Source organism: Temnothorax nylanderi, unplaced genomic scaffold (assembly GCF_030848795.1).
Source record: "Temnothorax nylanderi isolate EJ_2023f unplaced genomic scaffold, tnyl_v1.0 TNYL_tig0208_pilon, whole genome shotgun sequence".
NCBI lineage: Eukaryota > Metazoa > Arthropoda > Insecta > Hymenoptera > Formicidae > Temnothorax > Temnothorax nylanderi.
The window spans coordinates 230,881-254,894 of record NW_027249270.1 but is presented as its reverse complement, the minus strand read 5'-3'; the positions used below and the strand labels follow the sequence as shown (position 1 = coordinate 254,894).

Below are 24,014 nucleotides of genomic sequence, written 5' to 3'. Positions count from 1 at the left end.
CCTGAACAATAAATAAAGAACATAACTGTACAGCAGTATAAATCACTCTCCTAGAGAACCTAGAGAACTCTCCTAGCATAACAAATTGTTAACTTCATATCAGTTATTGTTGGCTTATTGTTATATCAGCTATATTTATTGTCTTATAACGACTTAACCGCAGTTCTCCATAATCCGACTTGTTCAAACTCGTTAAGCAGGAAATTTTCGCGATAAAAAATACAAAAACAAGGATAATCATCAAAACTCTGTAAAGGAACGGAACTGCGAGGCGAAGTAAGCAACTATAAAGGCGCAAAGGAAAATGAGGAGGTTGACTCCGAGATATTTCCAACTATGTATAGGGCTGTCTTATATAGTCGCGCAACGTCGTCTTCGTTGGTTTCCGCACAGATAGAAACGTGTAAATGTTGGTGGGATTAAATCTACGACAAAGGACTCGCGGATTCCTTCCGGGTACCGAAAAAGAGATGATAGTGGAAAGTTCGTACCCGCGCACGGTTCATAAGAAGCCCCTCCCATACCCTCCCGATTGAGAGAGACACGACGAACGACGCTATAATGAACTTATGGGATCGAAGGCCGCAAGGGACACAATGAGAGCTGTATCAAAGAGTAACGCAATTAGTTTTGCGACGAAATTCGTATCTTTAATTAACGTTCGCTCGTTAGCGGCGGCACGGTTGGAATTTTGCTTCTAGAAAGTAGAAGCTTCACGAAGAACACTGATGACGTTACTTGATTTCCTGCAGCATTCATAACTGTTACCGCGTATTTCATTAAAATCGGGTCTTTGTATTCTGGACAGTTATTACTCATTTTGTAAGAATGTAAGTATATAATAAGTTAATGTTGTTTAATTCGTTAAATGGAGTTCAACGATCTTTTAAATCAGATTGTTCCATTGTTATTATTATCATATTTTATGTCTTGATGAAAAGAATATCCATTATGGTTAAATACCGAGACGATAATGAGCTTGTTATTATTTAGTTACGATAATTATATAATTAATTAGTGATCATTCTTAATTAATAATAAAGGATTAATAAATATATTTTAATGATGATAATTATATTATATTTCTAGTTTATTTTAAATCATAAAGCTATACCTCTGATCAATTTATTTACAAATATATTGTATAATTTATCTCATTGTCAGTTCTTATATATTTTTAATTTATTTTTATTAAGAATTTTATTTATTCATGTATTAGAATATTTTACAATTCTTATTAGAATTTTTATTAAATTTTCTATCCTATATAAGAATTCTTTTAATATCGATTGAACAAGCTATCTCGGTTAATTAAATTAATAATTAAAGGATTAACGCTTTCGTTTTTTGCCTATAAGCGCATTCAAAGACGTCCGTGCAGCTCGTAAATTGGCGAAATCATGATATGCATAATTCGCTCCATCGCATGACGAAGTAAATCGATTATTCCCATTACAGGCGTCGCGGTCGTATCGAATCGCACGCGCCGATAAATTCCCTCGATTATAGCGCGCCGAAGGTATCGCGTTTTCGACTTCAAAGTTAATTAAAATTTCCTTGCGATTCATAATTCGCGATTTCGATGCAAATGAACTTCTCTCTCCTTCTCCCATCACCCATCCTACCTCTCTTCTCTCTTTCTAGAGTACTCGAGAGTAGCTTCCTCCCTCTCCTCCCTATAAGTTAGTTGTATTTGAGAACTACATATAGAAGGTTGATACGTACATGTAGATAGACATTGGTGCACAGAAAAACATTGTCGTTTTTTCTCCCAAAACTTCGCTGCGCGGAAGTCACGTTTCCACGGCAACATGCATAACATATCGTCTTCATTTGTTTGCTGTGCATTTGCGAATAAAGTCAAATAATGTTATTCAGAGAAAGAGAGAGAGAGAGGGAGAAAGAGAGAGAGAGAGAGAGAGAGAGAGAGAGAGAGAGAGAGAGAGAGAGAGAGAGAGAGAGAGAGAGAGAGAGAGAGAGAGAGAGAGAGAGAGAGAGACAAAAACAAAAAGAAGGAAAAAAGAAAGAGAAAAAGGAGAGAGAATTTTTATTAAAAAATAATTATTAATAAAATTAAAATTATATTATATATAAAATTATTATACAGAATATAATAATTTTTAAAATATAATATGAGAATATAAATAAGAACATAAATAATAAAGAAATAAATAAATATAAGAAACATATATAATAATAAAAGGATAAAAATAACGTTAGAATTACAGTAGGACAGCTTCAAAACTTCGTAAGTAATTAAAAACAAATAAAAATTTTATTATAATTAAAAAAATCGATTTTAATTTTATTTAGTATTTTATTCTTTTTAATTCCTGAAAAAATAACATTTTAGCTACTCATAATTTAATAACTCAAATACTCTCTGCAAAACGTAATATAATTGATTTTATTCTTGTAATCATGTTTCTTTATTATTATTTATGTTTCTCGATAAATGTTTATTCAACCAAAGAATAAACTATGGTTTCTTACACGAGAATTTAATTTTGCTGAATTATTTATAGTAATTCAAAAGCATCTTTAAAATAAAATTGAAATGAGAACACAAGTACTATGTAAATAAAATTGAAATGAGAACATAAGTATTATCTAAAAATTTTTCCCCATGCACATATGTAGCTATAAGATACATCGTATTAGGCGAATCAGCTCGCACGAGTTCAAAGTTCTGTGCGTTTCCACATTTCTGCCATAAAGTTTCTGGCGGGGGGTCGGGTATATCCCCCGTCGGGAGATTCCTGTCGTAAGCTGGCCGGATATTTGCCTAGCCCGAAACTGTTCTTGTCATGCCGCGAAATACGTTTCCTATCGGGGGAATTTTTCCTCGTCTTGACTCAAAACTTCACTCACGAAACTGAATTTAATCTCACGACGAAATTACCCTACTACGTACTGCTAATATTTCAACATTAAAAAGATATGAAAAATAGAAAATCTGCCATCTCAATTTGTAAAATTTAAATGGAAATTGTCTTTATTTTCTAGTTTAAAGAATCCCAATGTGATTTCATTATTTCTATGTGATGATATTACTTCTATAATAAGAAATATAATTTTAAAATTCTTGTCATTTATAACATTTCGCATAGAATATTCGTTAATTATTTATTTATTATGCTGTCATGTAAATTATTTATTAATTATTTATTAAATTTTCGTAAAAATACTATTCTAAAAATAGTAAATTTTTTTTTATATATATCGAATGGTTGTTCTTGAAACTGTACCTGAGAAGATTTATTATAATGAAGAGAAAGATTAAATTTAACACAAAAATAATTTTTTAGACCCATATTTGACTGTCTGTCGAGTTTTCCTGGAGAAAATTCTTCTTTTCATCCATTGTGCGAAGCAGCTTTAACGAATGCCACATAAATAGATGGAGTCTCAGGTAACAAGTTCGCAGGTAACAGGATTGTTAAAAACGTAGAGGGTGATCGAAAGTCTAATTCAAAAAGGTAGGTATAAAAAGAACTCGAAAGATTCGAGACAAGATTTACCCAGTAACTCGAGAAGACATGCTAGAATGCACTCAAGAATGCAGTCGGCAACAGAAAATACAAGATTTCCAAGATCTAGCAAGTCACCTTTCGCATGAATTCCTCAAGGTAAATACGCAGCAGCGAACAAAATAATAATGACACGTGCGTGATCTATAATATTTTTAAAATGTCTCTTAAGATTTAATACTATTTTGATAATTAAATTTCGAGAGGTTTTAAGGACAAAATTATTTATTATTAAAATCACTTTATACTCGCAAAATCCTTGTTCTAAAAATGGTACGTTGGGCCATTAACGGGTTAAAGGTCCGGTTTTTTTTTCCATACCACACGCGGTGGTAATATTCCATCCGGTGGCACGCCGAGTCGTTATCACCACCGGAAAATGGGAGAAAAGCGAACAACATTTTCATCAGCTCAGCAGCCGAATGAAAAATGGTGAGCGCGGCGAGCGCGCATGAAAATACGCGACGACGCAAATCCGATTAATATACGTCGGATCGGCGTATCGACTGCTTTTACGCGTATTCCCCTTCTTATCCCTCTACCCTTCCAACTTCCCCCCTTCCCTCTCAGCCCCTTTTTACCGTCCCCGCGTGATGTCCTATGAATCACCATTTAAAACGTCGCGTGCACCAGCACTCCCCGAAATCATTTTTCACGTCTCTTGATTGATACAAACGCGATCTAACCACCACTTGCAGAAAACTTGAAGGAAACGGGAGAAAAGCGAAAAAGGACGGCGAAGGGCGAATCACCCTTTATCTAGTTTTTACGCATTGCTCTTTTTCCCATTCCAAGCACCATGCACCCACCAGCCAGATTACACTGCCGCTTTATATCCCATTTTCGTTTTACATTTTGCCACTTTGTTACTTTATTTTTTTTTATTTTTTATTTTCTCTTTGGATTACTCTTCATTTTCATTCTACTTTGCATTTGTTATTTTTGTTTATTTATAATTTATATTTACCTCATTTTACACTATACTTTTATATTATGAATTATTTTACATTTATTTTATTGCGTTAAAAGTATCAGCTAATTTAACTAAGCTTTATAAAATTGTATTCATTTCTCTATGTTAAAAGCTTATATAATTATTTTAAATTAAATGAAACCGCTTTAAACAAATGTCTGAAGAGGATGCATTTTGAATGGAAATCGACAAATCGCTTTCAAATGTGATATAAATGTGCATCGCGAGAGGAAGAACTTAAACTTAAACTGACATGTCACCAATAAAATTGATAGATTGCGCCTTGCGGATAAAATTGACAGATGTCAATACGCATGTCCATTTCTATATTGATTGCAATAAAATCTGCCTACTTATACATGTCTCCTTTAATGAATCACATACTGATGCATGGTTACGTTACAATTTTCTCTATAAACTATTAAATATGAAATTCAATATAAAACAAATTGATCACATTTATCAAATAATTGAGAAAAATTAGACTATTTTATTTTATATTTTGTTCGACAAATACAATGAATCATACTGACATTATTTCCTTGGAATGTATTGCTTATCGTTAGTAGAATCATCCATTGCAAAACTATATATTGACGCATAAAGTTACTAAATGATAAAATAAGAAGAAACAAAAAAAATTATTTGATATAGAATGGAAGGAAGACAGTTTGATAAAATATGGTATCGGGCAAAACCGCGAGAGCGGCAAGTCGGTTCGTACGAAGAAGAAAAATCTATGGGATTCTGCGCCCGCACCTGCGGTTTCATTGGCGGCGAACGGAGAAATATGGTTTTTAAACAAACATTTTCCTAGGTCAGCCTCTTCCCGAAACTACGAAACTCCCGTTCGCGTGTGATCGATAACGATTGATCGGGAACTACTTCACGTATATGCTCCAAGTAAATCGTTGTGTACGTATGTCTCGATGTGGCAGAAAATATTGATAGATTTCTCTTCATAAATGTAACAGAACAAAAAGCAAGAGAGCGAGAGAGCGACAGAGCGAGAGAGCGAGAGAGAGAGAGAGAGAGAGAGAGAGAGAGAGAGAAAGACAGAATCACTATTTGTTACTTATCACTTCGATACAACAATTTAAAAATGTTCAAATTTTCTAATTTTTATAATTGAATTATTTGCCAACAATTCATAATAGCTAATTTTTTATTTCTTCTATTTAATAGTAATTAGCTCCATATGAGTCTACAAATATATACACTAAAAAATTATAAAAATTTGTTACATATTAATTCATATTTCAACCATGCATATTTCTGTGAAAAATATAAATCATTATGTAACAAATTTCTGAATCAATATGTAATCAATTTTTTTAACTGAAAAGATAACGTATCCAAGACAAATTTTATAGAAGTTAAAGTATTTTTGTTATCTTCTATGGATTTCTTTAAACAGGAAATGTAGGTCAACCGTGTTTACATATTTATGAAGTTTTATTCTATACGCATATTTCACGCTATTTTTCGTATATGTCAGGTGCCGTCATCGAGAAAAATATCAGTACGTATGTATAAGAATGCTCATAATCAAAATATCGAAATTCTGTAATAGTATCTGTATAATAATTAAAATCCGCGTTCTTATCGACGAGAATATTTAATTAAGCATTTAATATTAATACTTTTAAAAAGCCAATAAAATCGACCCTTCGTTTTATACAAACGTCAATTTTATTATGATATTTTTAAAAGAATAAAAATATTAAAAACGATGTGATAATATCAGCGTCAACAATGAAAAATTCTACAGTTTTTATTGCCAAAAATAGAGCTGACCGCATACGATTATCCTATCAAATATCTGATGATCCGTTTACTTATAATCCACGTTCATAATCTAAAACAAATTTTAACTTATGTGCGGACTTCAATTTTATGCATCTTTAAAAATATCAAAAATAGAGCTGACCGCATACGATTATCCTATCAAATATCTGATGGTCCGTTTATAATCCATTCATAATAATCTAAAACAAATTTTAACTTATGTGCGGACTTCAATTTTATGCATCTTTAAAAATATCAAAAATAGAGCTGACTGCATACGATTATCCTATCAAATATCTGATGGTCCGTTTATAATCCATTCATAATCTAAAACAAATTTTAACTTATGTGCGGACTTCAATTTTATGCATCTTTAAAAATACAATACAATAAAATAGATATATGTAAACAATTAAAATTTTTCCTTGTGCATATATCTGACTAGAAACAATGTATTAAATATTTGACGAAGATATCGACATTCAGAAACGTAAATATAAAATTTAACAAATTTAACTTTAAAAAATGTAAGCTTCAATATTCCTCATATTAAAATTGTGATCTTCACTATTAAAATTAATAAAAACTCCATTGAAATTAATAACAACAAAATAAAAAACTGCAACAGGATTAACTTTAAACTTATTGTTAATTAATAATTACTAATAATTTAAATGTCTTAATAATGTTAATAGCTTAGTATATTTAGTGTATTTAATAAATATTCGTGTTCTTGAATGTTTTATTGACTGAAAATGGTTAACATTCAGGTTTGTTTGATTTTCGTCAACATTTGCTACACGTTGGAAAAGATGAAGCGAACCGATAATTATAACGAACGACGTGTCAAACTGCAAATTACCGGACGGGCGAGATTGTTTAAAACAATATTTCGCCAAGGTACTGTCAATAATCAACAGCCGACGGCTACTGTAAATTTGGAGCGATCGAATGCCATTATGCCATTTTCAGGATATGTATTTGTCGATGCGCGATTATTTCGTTTTACGGCGACTACTACAATACTTTACTGTCGTGGGATTAAACGGCCGTTGTTGCCGTCAGTCATAAAAATAACTAACGTGTCGCGAATGACAATGAATGAAAGCCTGATCGGCTACAATTCGATAAAATCGACGTAATTTCGAATATTTAACGGAATGGTAGTTGCCGTATCATTCAATCAAAAATTATATCCTTCATTTATCACATAAATTGTTAATGATATAATATCAATAAATTAGAAAGTATTAAATTATTTGTAAATTTAATAACAAAAAGTTCATACATACATATACGCTTTCATTGTATATTTATAGTAAATTGTTTTATTATTCATTATGTTTTGTATTAATATTACATTCTAAAGATTAAATACTTTAATAAGAAATTTCAATATATATTTTCAATTAATAAATATAAAGAATAAGAAGAGCATAAATCTAAAAATTTAATAAGTAAAGATAAAACAAAACAATTCACAAAACAAAATTTACGATGAAAGAATTTAGGGGTACGTAGCCGTACAGAAAATAAAATTCTAATAAATGATTAATTAAACTAAAGACTCGATATTAAAATTAACGAGTAACAAAGAAAGGTGGGCTTTGAGAGTCAGGCGCGTTGTGCGTGAGTTAACGTTGTATAATCTTTAATTAATAATTTAATACAAAATATAAATCATACGTTTCGGCTCTACTTTAAGCTGTCTTCAGCGATGATAGATAAATTAAATAATCTCAAGTTCTCCGACGAACATAAGGTAAATATTTAAAAATTGTATGTACAAAGATAATATAATTTTCAAGAGGAAGTACCTGAAAAATTCTTCTAATATTCATATTCTGCGAAATATTTGGACTAGAAATGAAAATTGGGACTAACCAACAAAGAGAAATGAAATCCATTTACCAAACCGCAAGTCCAGTGAATGTGAGATTGACAAACTGAAGCCTTGGGAAAAACATTCGTTAAATTGAATTCTATTTTTTTCAATAAAATGTAATTTGCACAAGGCGAATTTAAACCTACAATATCAAATATTGTCGATATTCAATTTTCGAATTAATAAAAGTAATAAAAAATGTTAGCAATTTCCGTTAAAAGAAATTCAAAATAGAACGTCTGGTACATTTAAGAATGAAATCAAATATTGTAAAAAGGAATAACGTTAACTGACATTATTCGCAGGAAAGTCGAGAGAAAAGTGAGAAAGATGAAGAACCAATCTGTAAATGGCTGGTGTTAAATAAAATTGTTCTCTAATGTACATTACCAATTCAAATCAATACTATATTACGGAAGATAAATATCTTTTCAGAGCAATAAAATCAGCTGTGAAAAGAATTTGCGTCGTATAATGTAAAATTTATGCAATGCACAGCAAGAGATAAAATAGTATACGTGGTCTATATGCAAATATAGAAACATGTCTATTTTTTTATCCTGGAAGTATAAAAATTAGATACGCGTATCAAAAAATCGATATATCTCGATAAATATAAATCGAATTTGTATTTAAATTGAAAGCTGCACTAGCAAATATTCATAATATAATATGTAAATTTTATATGTGTGCTTATTACGTAAAAAGATAAAAATCCTACATATTCAAATTTTCAAATATTGAGGTATCTATTTACTTATACTTTTACACGTATACACATACAACTGTTATAAGTATACTAATCTCATAATTTTATCCACTGATATTGTATAATAATCTTTACTCTTTATATTTAAAATAATTTGATTAAAACGAATAATAAAATATTAAAACGTAGAACTTTTTATTCTTGCTGTCTCTTTTATAATGTCCTACATTGTGCAAATTTCACACTGTTTAATGCGAACGACGCGACGGTTCTATCGAACTGTCGGTGAAATGAGAACCAAATTTTCGCCATCTCCGTGTCACATCTCGCTGGACGCTGCCCGCGCAGTTTAAATAAACTATGTATGGGACCGAAGTCAACAACACGAAATGACAGATCCACTACCGGGGCGCGATTTTATATATTAAATCGCGGGTCGCGTCACGTCGAGCAAGCGGTAATGGATTTGGATCCGCGCGTTTCAATCCAAATATTTATTCATTATGATAAATGAAAAGCGCGTCGCGCGCGTTGCAGAAATCAGGCGGCGATCACGAAATAGCGCTAGACATCCGCGTCATCATATCGAGGGTCATCGAGAGATTTGCGTCGAATCGCGCAAATAGATCGAACAATGGTCCGCCATTGGACTCATGACACACGAAATTAAATGACCATTAGATATATATCTTCCGAAAGCGCGCGTGTCGGTTCGCGGTTCACGAATCAATGAATACAAAAGTAGGAAATAATGAAATGATGAAAAAATCAGTGACTATTCATGACGAGCGTTTCGCAGAAAGGACCGTAAATTGTCGTAAAAGAGGCAGAACCGAGATAAAAAAATGTTGAAGAGGTGCATTGTTACCCGACGCTTTAATATTGTAGCATGTATTGTATATCGCTGATCAAATGTATCGCGAAATTTAAATAATGTAATTTGGAAATATAAATTACATAAATTAATAGCAATAAAATGATTCAAATCGTTAACAATGTTGAGATTAGTACAAACATTAACATCAAATAGATTATTTATGAAATCATTATACATTTCGAGAAATAAAATTTAAATCTGCGATGTATATATTTTTATTCGTCGTTTAAAGATATTTTACTCTTGAAAATTAAAGGAGCAATATATTACATAGCCTACTAAAGCATGCGATTAAAAATGTACATTGTGGCTGAAGTACGTCTTCTGATCTGCTATCGCTCGGCCGGCTTGATTACTGTGTCCCCTATCACAGCGGGATCGAGGGCTCGCCCGCGGAAGACATCAGCTCGTTAGGGAACGGGGAACGATACTCCCAACATTAATAAAGCCGCACACTCATGCCGCAAGTATTCCGAGAGTCGAGCGGCCACGTTTTAAACCTCGGATTACTCCCCTTGCTTAATAGTCCATTAATATTTTAAAAACGCTTGAGAGTAATAAAAAAATTTGTACAATTTTTCCGCCGTATACATGAAATTTATTTCGACGCTGTATCTCTCCCAGGCGGGGAGAATTTATACCGAGTACTAAAGACAGAAAGAGAAAAACGAAGAGGAGGGAGTGCCGGGTGTGGAGGAAATACAGAGCGCAAAAAGCCGCCGCGATCGACTTGAGATCAGTGGATATGCAGTAAAAAAGTAATAGACTAGGGGCTGGAACGGATATAAAGCGCCAGGATACAATCTCTCGTATATGAGGAGAAAAACAAGTCCGGCTGGTACCGCGACCGAGAGATACATGTGAATAAAATACAGCGAGAGAAACGGAGATTAGCATATTCGTCCATTTGGAATTTCAATTATTAAAATTACGCAAACATGGATAGAATAGGAGACGGGCCAATAACACGGCTCCAGTGACGAAACCGTGAAGCTTTTAATGGTATCCGCGAGATAGGATATACATGAGAAATGGACTAGAGATGTATGACATCTCTCTGTGATCGTTAAAACTGTTATCGCTTCGCAGACAGATTGAAACGGATTGTCGTCGGGTCGACGTCGCGGAAAGCGCCAAGGAAATCATCCAGAGTGAATACAAGAGATGGCATGGACTCGACATAATTAAATTGTAGAGCGAAATTGATGAAAGAAGTACGTCACGTTCTTGCGAGCGTGGAATTATTACGGTAAGACACAGTATTAGTCATATTATCGATTCAACATTCGAAATAGTACCTGCTATATATTGAGAAAAGTTACGACCTACATTAGAATGTATTGTAAAAATAAATGTTATAATAATATTTAATAAAGTAGAACATATAAAATTTTATATTAATATATTAGTATATATTAGTTTTTTTAGGAGAGTTAGATTGTTAGATATTACGTTCAGAAGCACAATTCCTGAAAAAAATGAGACAGGAATTTACTCATTTGTATCATCTGCGCGCATGCACACATGTACAAGTATGCAATCAAATATACATTACACAGTTTAACAAGAAAAAGAAGGAAAAAGTGTAAAAAAAATAGCTATTCCTTACAGTTTATTATGTTTAACACAATTTTAACTGCAGAAATACAGTAATATTTGTTTATTATAAATAATTATTGGTAACATTGTAGATATACATTATCATATTACATCACATAATATTTTTAAAAAATTTGACTTGAAATTGAAGTAAAAAAACTAAAAGTAAAAAGAGAACACAATTTTACATACTACAACGATTACATAACGCGTTTTATTACATTCAGGATTAAGTAGTATTAAGATCAATCTTCAAGTAGAATTCTTTTCTCTTATTTTGAAAATTAAGATTAATAAAAGTTTAGAATTAATTTAATAAATTATTTTAAAAATTTAGAAAATTAAAATTAATCTCGATGATTAAATATTGGATTTATTATACCGCACAGGTTGTATATTAAGGGATACAAATATACCACAGAAATTGCATTCACCATTTTGTATTTGTTAAATTTTTTAATTAAAAACATTTTTTTTATTCTTTTTTAATTAATCTTGAAATTGTGTGACGCAACGAAGCATTTTGAAAATTGAAATTGTATTCAGCATAAGAAAGAACTACAGAAAATGTTACTCTCTTTCTTGAATTTGAAAAGAAACAAGTTTCTTTTATTGTATTATCGATTCAGTCTTTAGTGTTATCAATATTATATTACTTAACAAAATGGATTAAATATTTAACGAGATAGAATTGATGGATGATTGGTTTCAAATGAAGTACGAAAGAATGTTGTGATAATATACAGAAATAGATTTTAATTGAAGTAGATCGAACTAGACGACGATATCAATTGAATATGTATATGTATATGTGAAGTGAAGAAATAAAGGAAATATACCATACATCATATGAAAGTACATGCCTGGATAAATCAACGTTATTCACTGTGCCATAATATCGTTTCATTAGTTTCGCGATAATATTTAGTAAAATGTTTTCATTAATCTAAATAAAGCTCGGTTAATATTCTACTGTATTATATGAATAATTTTATAATATGCAAAATGTTTTCAGTAATATATTATTTTTTTAAGCTCTTCTATATCTGATGTCAAATTTTCAAGTATTAAATTATTAATTGTAGAATGTCTATCCAATTAATAGTTATTAATTTAAGATCCTCAGAAGATAGACATAATTGTAATTAAATTAAATTCTTTAGGCCTGTAATTGATTTTTTCTTTAAATACGTAACACATTGTACAAACATATTCTAATATTCGTTAATTGTTAATATCATTTTAGATATGCATTATTATAACATATTATTTTATAACAAGGTAAATTGTTATATAAAATTATTTACGCTACTTACAGCTTTCACAAAATGCATTTGAGTAATATCATTTAAAACCGTCTATCATGGAGAATAGCAAAACACATAATCGCGCACGCATATAAATTCCGAAAAAAAAGACCTCGGTAAACTTCAAAATGCATGTCGGGTGCAGTCGCATCAAGCTCCGTGAGAAAGCATGTGCAAAGAATACAAAAGGGGGCCTCGTACACCAGAAGGGGTGGCGGCATAATATTGGCAACGTAGCGTATCCGTATAGGGCTAACGTCCTATTATACACATATACGGAGCTCTATCGTACGCATTATGTGTGACGCTGATTAGCGACATATATTCTCGCGCACCATTTAGGATTATCTCACGCGTGCTTGTGGATCTTCTAAATATGATAAGTATATATTTTAAGCTTATTTAAGCTAAGGTCAACGTGTGCCAGAATCCCCAACCGGAATAATCAACGAACAATCGAGATAAATATCTCCCCCTTTTTTCTCTGGTATAGGCGGGTGTCACATAACTCACGACGTTAATTTTGTAGTGACAGAGTCTCTAAAAAAATATAAAGCCGACTTTTCCTTTTAAGTGTCGAAAATATCGATTTAAAGTTTGAAAAATGTTGGAATCTTATTTCTACTTTTTTATTATTTTTTTTATATGTTATAGCTTTTCTTCGATTAACAGTTTTATGTTACAAGCAATGGAAAGAGAAAAATGTTTTGCAACTTATGAAATAAAAGTATAGTAATACTTCTTAACAAGTTTTTTATTTCTAAGACAATCTGATAAAGGCAAAAAAAGAATTTAAAAAAGACTAGATTCAATTTAAAAATATCAAAAATGTACAAACTATTATTCTCGAGTCTTCGAAAACTCTCAGACAAAATAAAGTATGTATTAAAATAATGAAAATATGGAGATAAAAATAATGGGACAATATAATAATCAACTATAACGAAATGCTTTATACAAATATTTCAGCTTTTAGTAGCTTATAATCGAAATAAAGCATCTCTATTATCGTCGTAGCGTCACAGCCGCGCTTCGAATTCATCCGATATATTCGCTACGCTTCCATCGAATGCCGATGCAATGGCATTAACTAATATATATGCGAGAGGCCGAGAATCATACAGTCGTTTAATTTGCACGCAGCCTCTGCGCTGCGCCGCGTTGCGCTTTTGCGCGCACGGCTGATCAGAAATTGAGTGGGAATTCAGAAACGGGATTAGTTCTACGATCACATTCGAAGCGGATTACTATGTTACTCGCGCAGCCTAACCGCGATACTCGCTTTGAGACTTAAAGAACATTCAAATCGATTGATCCGATTAATAAAATCCGTGATATAATTTTTAAGATTTCTCATTTGCGTCTTTTTTCAATGATAAACTTCCCGTATTTTTCAGATAATAAGCATTTTATGAACCAAATATAGTTGACTCTCTATATTAATATCTCTATTTTTACTTTTATTTTTTATTTTTCTGGCAAATAATAATAAATATTATTTGATATTTTTGATAACAAAAGATCGAAATTTGTCATTTGTGTATGTTATGTTATCGACAGTTTTATCTACTGCTATCAAAATAAGAAGAGTTTTTGAAATGTCGTATTGATATAACATAATTTCCTTTTATTTATTTTACAGAGAGTTATACCAAAAATATTAAGAAACAAAAGAAACTAGTTTAATTTTATGTTAAATAGAACCGGTGCCTATACAAGTAACAAATCTCAAAATTGTTATAAAAAATATCAAATAGTGTTCGATGTATTAGAAAGATTGCTAGAAACGATAAAATACAGAAATAAAAACTGAAAATACAACATCTTATAATAAAAATCACATATTATATAATTTTATCACTTCCTAAAATATATTTTGCCTTAAAATGTAAAGACAAAAGAATTTTTAAGAGAACAAAGTTCAAAATCACTACAAATAAATTATAATTACCTTTCTCCGCATAACGCGATGAAGAATTTCAGATATATTTTGAGCTTCCTCATTATATCGTCACTAACGTATCAATATCCATTATGTGAACAACGGCCATCGCGGAAACCTGATCGCTATCATCATATATTTACATCGAAGACTTGAATTTAGTTTAGTGGGATTCCGTAATGAGATCATGTTCGATAATATGTTGCAGCATTGAAAATTCATTATGATAATTTCACATTAATAAACCACAGAGAAATGATGATGGGGCTCAAGAATAAATCTCTCTGTTTCTCCTTATTATTCAACGTGATTTGAATAATACGTGAGAACCGATCGATAATCCATACGTAATGTCACACGCTGAAAGCGTGTATGTACGATATCTTGGCGTATTAATACCTGGAAAGAAACCGCGACAGGTCGTTGCACCATATGCGAATTCTTTACCCTTTCAACGGCAATGAATGCGATTATATTTGCGTCGCGCGACACGCAAAGAATCGTAGCATCGCGGCTTCTCTTTCACGTCATATATATTTAAGGGCCAGAGCCTTTCCTACGGTGCGCGCGCGGCATGGGTTCTCTTTCATTATTTTTTAACCGAAAAATAAAATAGAAAAGAGTAAGGGAACGCACCCTGCATCCAACCTTCCGGGAGTGTCGGAATTCTCGGCAGGAACGGAAGAAGCTCGGGCGAGACGATCTTTCCACGTTGAAACTCGGCCGGCTTGCGGCACCGAAAGGATGAGGCTAATTCACGCTGACGAGATCTGACAAAGATATAATGCCCCTGTAGTCGCTTGATAACCCGTGGATTTTTAATGCTCAATTTTGAGCGCGCGCGGAAGTTTATTTCCGACGGCGTATATATATTAGCGCGGTTCTCCCCCGCGCGAAATATTTCCTATTATTCGCTCTATTAATCTCTGTATAAAACAGTTATTACTCTTTATAACACAGAATTCCGTGTAAAACATAAGGTAGTTCAAGACGCGCGAAAGACACAATTGAAACAATCTATCAAGTAATCTACTTTAGAGAAATAATTTATTAGCGTATTATTTACGAGTCTTTTGTTCGAAACATTTTTGCTAGAAATAGTTCTTTAAATCAATAATTTTATTAGTGTGTTATTCTTTTTATAAGTAATTAACAGCAAGAAATACCTCTCGGGAGAAACAATTGAATGACTATACAGTATTAAGCAATAAAACAATATTTCTTAACTGTTTCAGTGCCAAGAAGCGCAATCGCGCTTCTTCCAGTTCATATTAGAAAAACCGCCAACAAGCACTATTACTTTCTTTTGTCTCATTATCCGACATAGTTGTTCCGAGACAATTCAATTTATTAATCCCTGCTAGATTGACGATTGCGGTAGAGATTGAGCGCATAAAGCGAACTTTTATATTTATAATACAATAAAATTTAACAAAAAATTTAATAGTAAAATAAAAAATAATATTTCAAAAGACAGTATTTTGTATGTAACATGTCACTTTCTACTTTCAATTGATGAGTACTTGAAATGTTTTCGACCACCACGCAAGTTCAGAAACAAACGTGCCAAATGCAAAATATCGCAGATTTTAATCGGGAAATGTCACTCGCTGAAAACTGGTACAAAACAATGTGATAAAGGGTTGAAATATTCAGCGAAACGCTCAGAATATTTGTTCGTTTCAATCGTACTTTCTACATTTTTCGTGCACTCTTTCTTCTTTCTTCCCTCAAAGCCCTTTTTCCCCTTTCTCCCTGTCAAATATACAAAGGTGTTCCGGATCAACCGCGATATAAAAGATATATATCTTTTCAATTGCGGATTCCTCGACCATTGTCGAGCCGATCTTTCCCTCACGAAAATGTCGTGGACGAGTTATTTTCCGAGTTATAAGAGAAAATGAAAAGACTTCTCGTAAAATACATTTTCTCGTTGTGAAAATGTTTAATTGAACTGTATTTTACAAACACCCTTTTAACGTCGCTAAAACAAAATTTATTTATTTTTTATTTTATTCCATTCTCCAACACATACACGCACATTCGTTTATCATCTTTACTTAAAAGATTCATTGAAAATCGAATAATTGTAAATGTTAAAATAACATTGTAATGATATTGAAATAGCAACTGCAGAGGCCGAGACAATCGAAAATAAATAAATTGTTAAAACAATGATATCATCATCGAATCGCAAAATTGATTTACAATTATAATCATAATGGAAAGAAAGCGATTGTCAATTTTTGGATTTTCATATCTCTGCTGAATTGTTGCTGGATATGTGTCAAAAGTGCATTAAACGTAACAAAAAACCAATCGTCAAAGTAGCTATATATAAAAAAAACAGACGTGTATAACATGTATATCATATCACTGTACATGTATATCACAAAACAAAATTATTCTATTTTTAAACCTACATCGCTTTGGAAATTTATTTGAAATGTTTTTTCTAAAATGGCTGAAAGAGTGGAATTGGAATTTTTCTGCGTAACTGTGCCGGTCAAAGAATCTACTATTGAAAAAACATGCCTCAATGGTCGGACTGGCAAAAGACGCCCGTCACGGATTTTACGAAGGTCTAGGGGGTCGATTGTGTATTTTTAAACAAAGTAAAAATTACAAAAGAAAATTTATTAAGGTACCTACGATTTCACTTGTCGAAATATAATAAATCTGTTCACTTTTGTATTTTTCTACTCGTTTTAAGGTGTACAATAGACCTCCATTGCAGGTTCGGATCCTGGCTGGGGTGATATTTTTCACAATAAATTCTTTACAGTGAATTAAAAGGAATGCTTATTAAGCATGTTTAGCATCAAAAGTTAAATAAATTAACAATTTAAGTACGTGGATTTACTGTTCCAACAAAAAACTGTATTTTAAGACTGAAAAATAATCGGCGCGCCCGTTTACTGAGTTGGAAAAGGTATATAAAATTCGCACACAGAAATATTACTAGTAATCATCTAAATAACAAAAAGCTTAGAGCCGTGACAAAATGTTCGTGTCTATAATAATATACATTCTGTACGAATATTAATACTTATTCCAACTCAGTGAATTGCGCGCCGAAGATTTATTAAATATTATTGGACTATCAAAATCCAGCGCGACCGAAAATGGCATCTTCTCTAATTAATTATAAGATTCATATCGGTCTTGTTTCACTTATTATGAGGAACAAAATGCTGATTCTAGGAAATCTATACATATACCAAATTTAATCACTGATACGGAAAGAGATTAATAAGAGTTCGCGGCACAGAAGACTTGTCGTTTTGCTACATCTTAATTTTACGTAGAAACGCGATTGAAACGAGCAAAAGCAAGCGTTCTTGGAATTCGCGATCGAGAACGCACGTACCGTACGGTTTCTCAGCGCAGGTCCGGGAGTCGCGCCGGCCCGGATTCAACGTAAAACTCCGCGCACAGAGAACGAGATAAATATTGAAAACTCACCGGTCAATCCCGCGTCACACGACCCGCGTCGCAGGATCGTTCACAATCGACTCGTGTCGCACTTGGGTGGTCGTGTACGGGGACGCGCGCCCGATGTTCACGTAACGTCAACCGCGTAACCGCGTGCCCAAAAGAGAGATGCGCGTTCGTTCGCATCTAAAATGCAACTTAAACCGTAACCCGCGCTTTGCCACCGGCACCGGCGACGGAACGGAGCAGGAGCACTGGCGGCAGCGATGGTGGGGGAAGGAAGGGACGCCGCGTCGCGTCGCGTCGTTCCGCACTCGCGGCACCAGACGGAGCTAGTGCACTATCGGCCACAAAATGCGAGCGAATTTTAAATCCCTGCGTTACCAACGAGATTGAGGGTAATATACCTGCGTTGAAGATCTCTGTCGCGGATAAATTCTCGGATCTGAAACGAAGGATAAATTGCATAAAACTATAATGATAAATGACCAATTGTCGATAAGTAGGATAAGATTACACTGTAATTGAACAGGTACAGTACAGGTACAGTATAAAAATAGGGTTGTGCGTAAAATTTCGAGATTTTACATTTACACGAGTTGTTTAAGTATTGTTTATAAGAACCATTTTTTCATATAGACAATATACTCAATGTAAATTATTATAAATTGAATGATTAATTGATTAATTTATTGATTTCTTTAAATTGTATTTTTGCAAATAGTTCTACAAAAATATAAAGTATAAATTCTAAACTAGATTAGATTAGTTGTATTTCAGTTATAATTTATTTAATATTAATTATACAATAACATGAAAGATGCATAATTGCTAACATAGAAACATTATTATTTATGTTGAGCTGTTAAACGACAAAAAGCAATATTATACTTATAATTAGTTCACGGTTGCAATTCGCGTATATTATTGTGCATTTTTTTTATAGATATAAAATAAAGATCTTCAAAACCATTGTTAATTTTCCGTAGCGGCCTAAAAATTATGCCTAAACTAAATAACATCTCTCTCTAGTAACTGAAAATAAAACTGCAAACAAAACATTTTCCGATATTTCTGACGAAATATGAATGTTCGATGATCCATATAGGTTATTCATTGTTTACATGACATAACTTACACTGTATACATGTGTAGATGATTATATTTTACGCGTAAGCGCCCACACACAACCCTGGTATAAAATCTGTTTCCCCTATATAGGACAAGAACATTTTACCCGATTGCTCGTAAATATTCTACATCGCTGTTCACAATTCAATATCTTTAAATTTAAAAATATGTTACAAACCTGTGTTTTATATTCTTTAGTGAAAATGTCTGATTTCAAGAAAAAAAATTGTATTTTTACTTTAATTACAATAATTATGTTTTTGTAAGAATTTTATCATTTATTAATTTTGAATTATCTTATCATTAATGCACGAATTATGCAAAAACATTTCAAAACTTTACTATTTGAATCGTGACAGCTTCTACATACCTATAATATAGCAATGATAACGTACTAATTAATCTTCCATTATATTTCTGCGAAAAAATAACGTAAAATATGCGAAAAAGAAGCCAATCAACTATGTGTATAGAAGAGTAGACAGCCGATACCATAAAAACGATGGCGATATACAGTAGCGTGCGCGATGTTGGAAACATTTATAAAAATCACTTGCGATAGCATACATATAAATATGATTCACTTTTAACGCGAGAAAAATACGAAGACTTGCTTAATTGTCAGTAATTAAAAATTAATCGAAGAACATTAATTATTTAATACGAAAAAAGGTTGGAAGTATTTTTGAAAGTATTAAAAGTGGTTCACAGTCTATAAATTATTCGCAATAATTTAATATGCGAAACTTTTCGACGTACGAAAATAATTACAAAATTTATTAAAACGTCCGATTTCTCGACATGACAAATTCTAGTCATTTAGCGATTATTTAACGCAGGAATTTCGAGAAATTTTTAGAGACTCGGAATTTATTTATTTTATAACTTATTAGTTGTAAAAATATTTAAATTAGTAATAAGTAGCGCACGGTATAACATTGCACTTTTATGTGTTTTATAATTATTGATAAGCTGTAAAATCTAATCTTTTTAATTGTACTATTTCTCGTATTTATTTTCATCCATCTTCTCTTTCTCCCATTTATTCAAACGCCTGAATATATTTATTTTGTTTCAACTCGAAGGAGTATAACGTAACGTAACTAAAGAGAGCAAACCTAGTAGCTACGAAGAGAGTATCGGTAAATAATGTCATCTTTTCTCTCACGAAAGCAGACTCTTTCTGCGCTCTACTCTACCAAGCAAAGAAAGTAAATACTTTGCGCAGATGAAAAAGAGAGCAAATAAACCGCCGACGTTTTCTTTCTCTTTCAGAATACAATCGGAGACATTATTGTGATCTGGTAGGTACGCGTACAGCTCAGTGGTCAAATTTCTTCGTAATATTTTAGAAATATATTCTCGTGTCTGAATTGTTATAATAGTACAATAATAGTAGCAACTAGTTTACTCTTTGTTGAAAGATTAATGAAACGCACGTTATAAAATCCCCTTTTGAAGGAGACCGCGCGGTATGGCTTTAATACTCCCAATTATACCTGCCAAAAGATTAAAAATAATTTGGCTTATAATAGTAACTTTTTTCTTTCATGTTATGGAATCCAAAACATTCATCAATTAAATCAATCCATTGGCAAGAATAAATCAGTTATGATAATTAATGGTGTTAAGAGAGAATTATGATATATTCTAACAATAAATTTCAATATTTAAGAGGATGAATGCATCTAAGAATTACCAAAATGTTTCAATTTTTTATTTTTTATTAGCTTTTATAAGTTAACTTTTTAGAAATAAGTGGACTGTAATTTGATCGTCTGGTTTTAATAATTTATAAATATTTTAGCAATTTATAATTAATTTTATCAAAAGTTATAAACAATCAGAGTTTCTAAAAAATTGACTTGTTAAAATATTTACTATATAATCAGAAATATCAAAATTCGGGAAATTATTCAGAAAAAAGTGTCGATCGCGAAATGTAGCGGATCATACGAGAAAAAGTAAAAAAATAAAAGATGTTTCGAATAAATAAATCCAGTAATAAAAACAAGAAAAACTGACATAGATGATTTTATTCTACGATTTCGCAACTGCACCATTCTCCTTTAGCTCTTTCGTGGGATTTACACGCTTCTTTCTTTAAATTCGAATCGTGCGCCGTAATGGCGGCCCGGTGCAAATGACGGCGAGATGCGAGGAGAACGAGAGGAGAACAGCCAACAGCGTTGAAAACCGCCGAGCATGGCGCCACCGCGCACTCGATAGAACACCGAACACCGCTCTCCACACCGCTCGCGGCTCTCTGCTGGCTCTCTCTCCGGAGTCTCCGGCACCGGCAAGGGGCAGGGCGGGGTGTCGCTGACGTCACGCTCGGCAACGTCCGGCGGCGCTCGACTGGCCCGATCTCGCCCGAACGGGTCAATGTCTGAGGAGGAGGCATCGAAAAATCCAATGGTCGGTGTGGTGTTGCCGTGCTGCTGCTCGACGACGACGAGGCAGAGAGGTCGTCGCTGATCGCCGTGTATCGTTCGACATTCACCACCGCCGCCGCGACCCACGAGCGCGCGCGCGCGCGCCTCTCGTATTTTTTTTTCTTCCGCGTTCGACATTTACCCACCCGCGTCCATCGCGTCGTCGCGACACACCGAGGGACCGAGGAAAGCTGCTGCGAGAAACTGCCCTGCGTCGGCCTGTCCGGTGCCAGCAGACCAGCGATAGTGTGAAAACAGAGAAAGCGATAGGGAAGGAAAAAGAAGGGGAGACAGTGCGCCGATTGACCACGGGCGTTGAACGCGACGACGACGACGGCGACAGGAGCGGCGACGACGACCTCCTGTCGAGGAACGAGCGCATTAACCGCGATCGTTCTTCTCGCTCCGTAATTTCCGCGCTACCCGACTCGCATCGCGGGGAAATGCAGCAGTACGGGGTTCTGTCAGACGTCGGTGCAGGCGAGGTGTAGTAGAGTTAACGCCGAGAATCGGAGTAACCAGCGAGTGACGAGGCTCCATAACGAAAGAGGCAGATATAGAAAGAAAGACAGTGCGAGAGACAGAGAGAGACAACGAGACAGAGAGAGGGAGAGAGAGAGAAAGAGACGGAACGAGGCGCGACGGCGCGCGTGAGAAAGAGAGAGAAAGAAAGAGAGACGGAGAACGACGGAGCAGCGAGAGAGGAGCGAAGATAGCCGCGAGAGATAGACACGGCGGGAGATCGACGCGACGTTGGCCGTGGAAGTAAGGATTCGCGCCGCGCGTCGTCGTCCTAGCGCGGAGGACCGCGCGGTGGCGCGCCGCTACGTAATACGTCGGCGACCGACGACGACGGAGAGAGCCGAGGCGCGGGATCGCGAGGTAGCGGCCGCGTTATATAGGAACCGCGGCCCGTACAAGCCGTCCCGAAAACGTCGGTTCACCGCCACCACCGCCGCCGCCGCCACCGCCACCGCCGCCACGACGTTGGCACGCACCCCTCGTCGCTCGCCAGCAGCGCTCCGCAGCGTCGCCCTTCCCCCGCCGCCGTTCATTGGCTGACGGTACCGCGCTTTGGAAACCGCTCGCGGCCGCCGCTGCCGCATCGCCGTGACAGCAGCGCGAGGAGGAAGCTAGGCCGTCGTCGCCGAGAGAGTGCGCGTCAGTGTGTCGGAAAAGAGGGTGGTGTCGCATACGACGACGACGACGACGACGAGGAGGAGTGCGCCGAGCGCGTGAAAGTGGCCTCCTCTTCCTCCTCCGTGGAGAAGGTGTTGCTCGCGCGACAAACACGGTGCGGATCGACCCGGGGGGGGGGGACACTCGTCGCGTCGGTGGTGTCGCTGCGCGCGTCTCGCGAGAATTATAGGAAGATAAAAAAGTCATCCGTGTGAAATAGTGTCGTCCGCGGTTTCGCGCTGCTTCTCGGCCAGTCGCCATCTCCCTTCGCCCTTGCTCTCCGCGCTCATCTTCCCGTTCGTCCCGTTCCTACGTCCCCCCCCCCTTCTCCCCCTTTTCCACCTCCGTCCGTCCGCCGAGCTGCGTCGTGACGAAAACGGTGTGAAGAAAGTGACAGAGAAGAGAGAGAGAGAGAGAGAGAGAGAGAGAGAGAGAGAGAGAGAGAGAGAGAGAGAAAGGGAGAGAAAGAGAGAAAGAAAGTGCGCGCGCTCGCGCGCGCTCTCGTGCGATGTGATAATCGCGTGTGCGACTGTCATTGATGTGCGAGGTGGTGTTGAAAACAAGGAAAACGACGTCGACGGCGACTACCGGGGCTAACTTCAAGCGGTGGCGGAGGAGGAGGAGGAGAGTTGCCGGAGGAGCACCGGCCAACCTAACCTAGTAGACGCGGCCGGAGCAGCGGGTGAGAGAGATAGAGTGAGTGAGAGGAGCCGGAGGCGCAACCCCCTGCGAGTCGCGGTGTAGGTGTGGTGGTGGAGGTGGAGGCGGAGGCGGTCGAGAGAGCTTCAGGATGAGCGGACGACCGAGAACCACCTCCTTCGCCGAGGGTAACAAGCCGCCCGCGAACCCGCCCCTCGGCGGCATGAAGATCAGCAGTAAGTACCATAACCTCACGTCTCCTACAGTTTCCCCCCTCCTTCTCTTTCCAATCGCACGATCTTCGATCGAATCTGCTCTTTCAGCCGTCTCGCCTTTACTCTCGTCCAATTTTAATCTCTGCACCTGTCGAGTACTCCTCGAGTGTAATAAATTGCTGAAAGGAACAGACGGTCCGCTTCTTTGACCGCTGGATTTGTCCATTTAAATTCTATTTTTTTTCCGCGTATGTTATTTCCTTCTTCTTTTTCTCCCTTGTGACAATTGCGTGCGTACCTGTTTTTTTTATTTGGCTATAAAAGGTGTAAGAAAGTACAGAGTGTGAATAGTGAATAGTGCGGTTAATTT

At 35.3% G+C, this 24,014-nt stretch overlaps 1 protein-coding gene and 1 long non-coding RNA gene across 4 annotated transcripts in view; one reads left to right on the top strand and one right to left on the bottom strand.

The window, feature by feature from the left end:
* Nucleotides 1-18,242, bottom strand: part of LOC139779076 (uncharacterized) — a 67,459-nt gene extending 49,217 nt beyond the window's left edge. Inside the window, exons 1-2 of one of the 2 annotated variants that reach the window (XR_011719799.1) lie at nt 18,076-18,242; nt 15,247-15,380 (exon numbers count right to left, since the gene is read on the bottom strand). This is a non-coding gene — a long non-coding RNA (uncharacterized lncRNA). The remainder of the gene's footprint in view (nt 1-15,246; nt 15,381-18,075) is intronic. The other variant, XR_011719798.1, reaches the window with a different exon arrangement.
* Nucleotides 18,243-21,547: 3,305 nt separating this feature from the next.
* LOC139779066 (glycogen synthase kinase-3 beta) overlaps nt 21,548-24,014 on the top strand; it is a 48,505-nt gene continuing 46,038 nt past the window's right edge. Inside the window, exon 1 of one of the 2 annotated variants that reach the window (XM_071717296.1) lies at nt 21,548-23,665. In XM_071717296.1, coding sequence (XP_071573397.1) covers nt 23,581-23,665 — 85 coding nt within the window. In that variant the 5' untranslated portion in view covers nt 21,548-23,580. Of the gene's footprint in view, nt 23,670-24,014 lie in introns of both variants that reach the window. The other variant, XM_071717294.1, reaches the window with a different exon arrangement.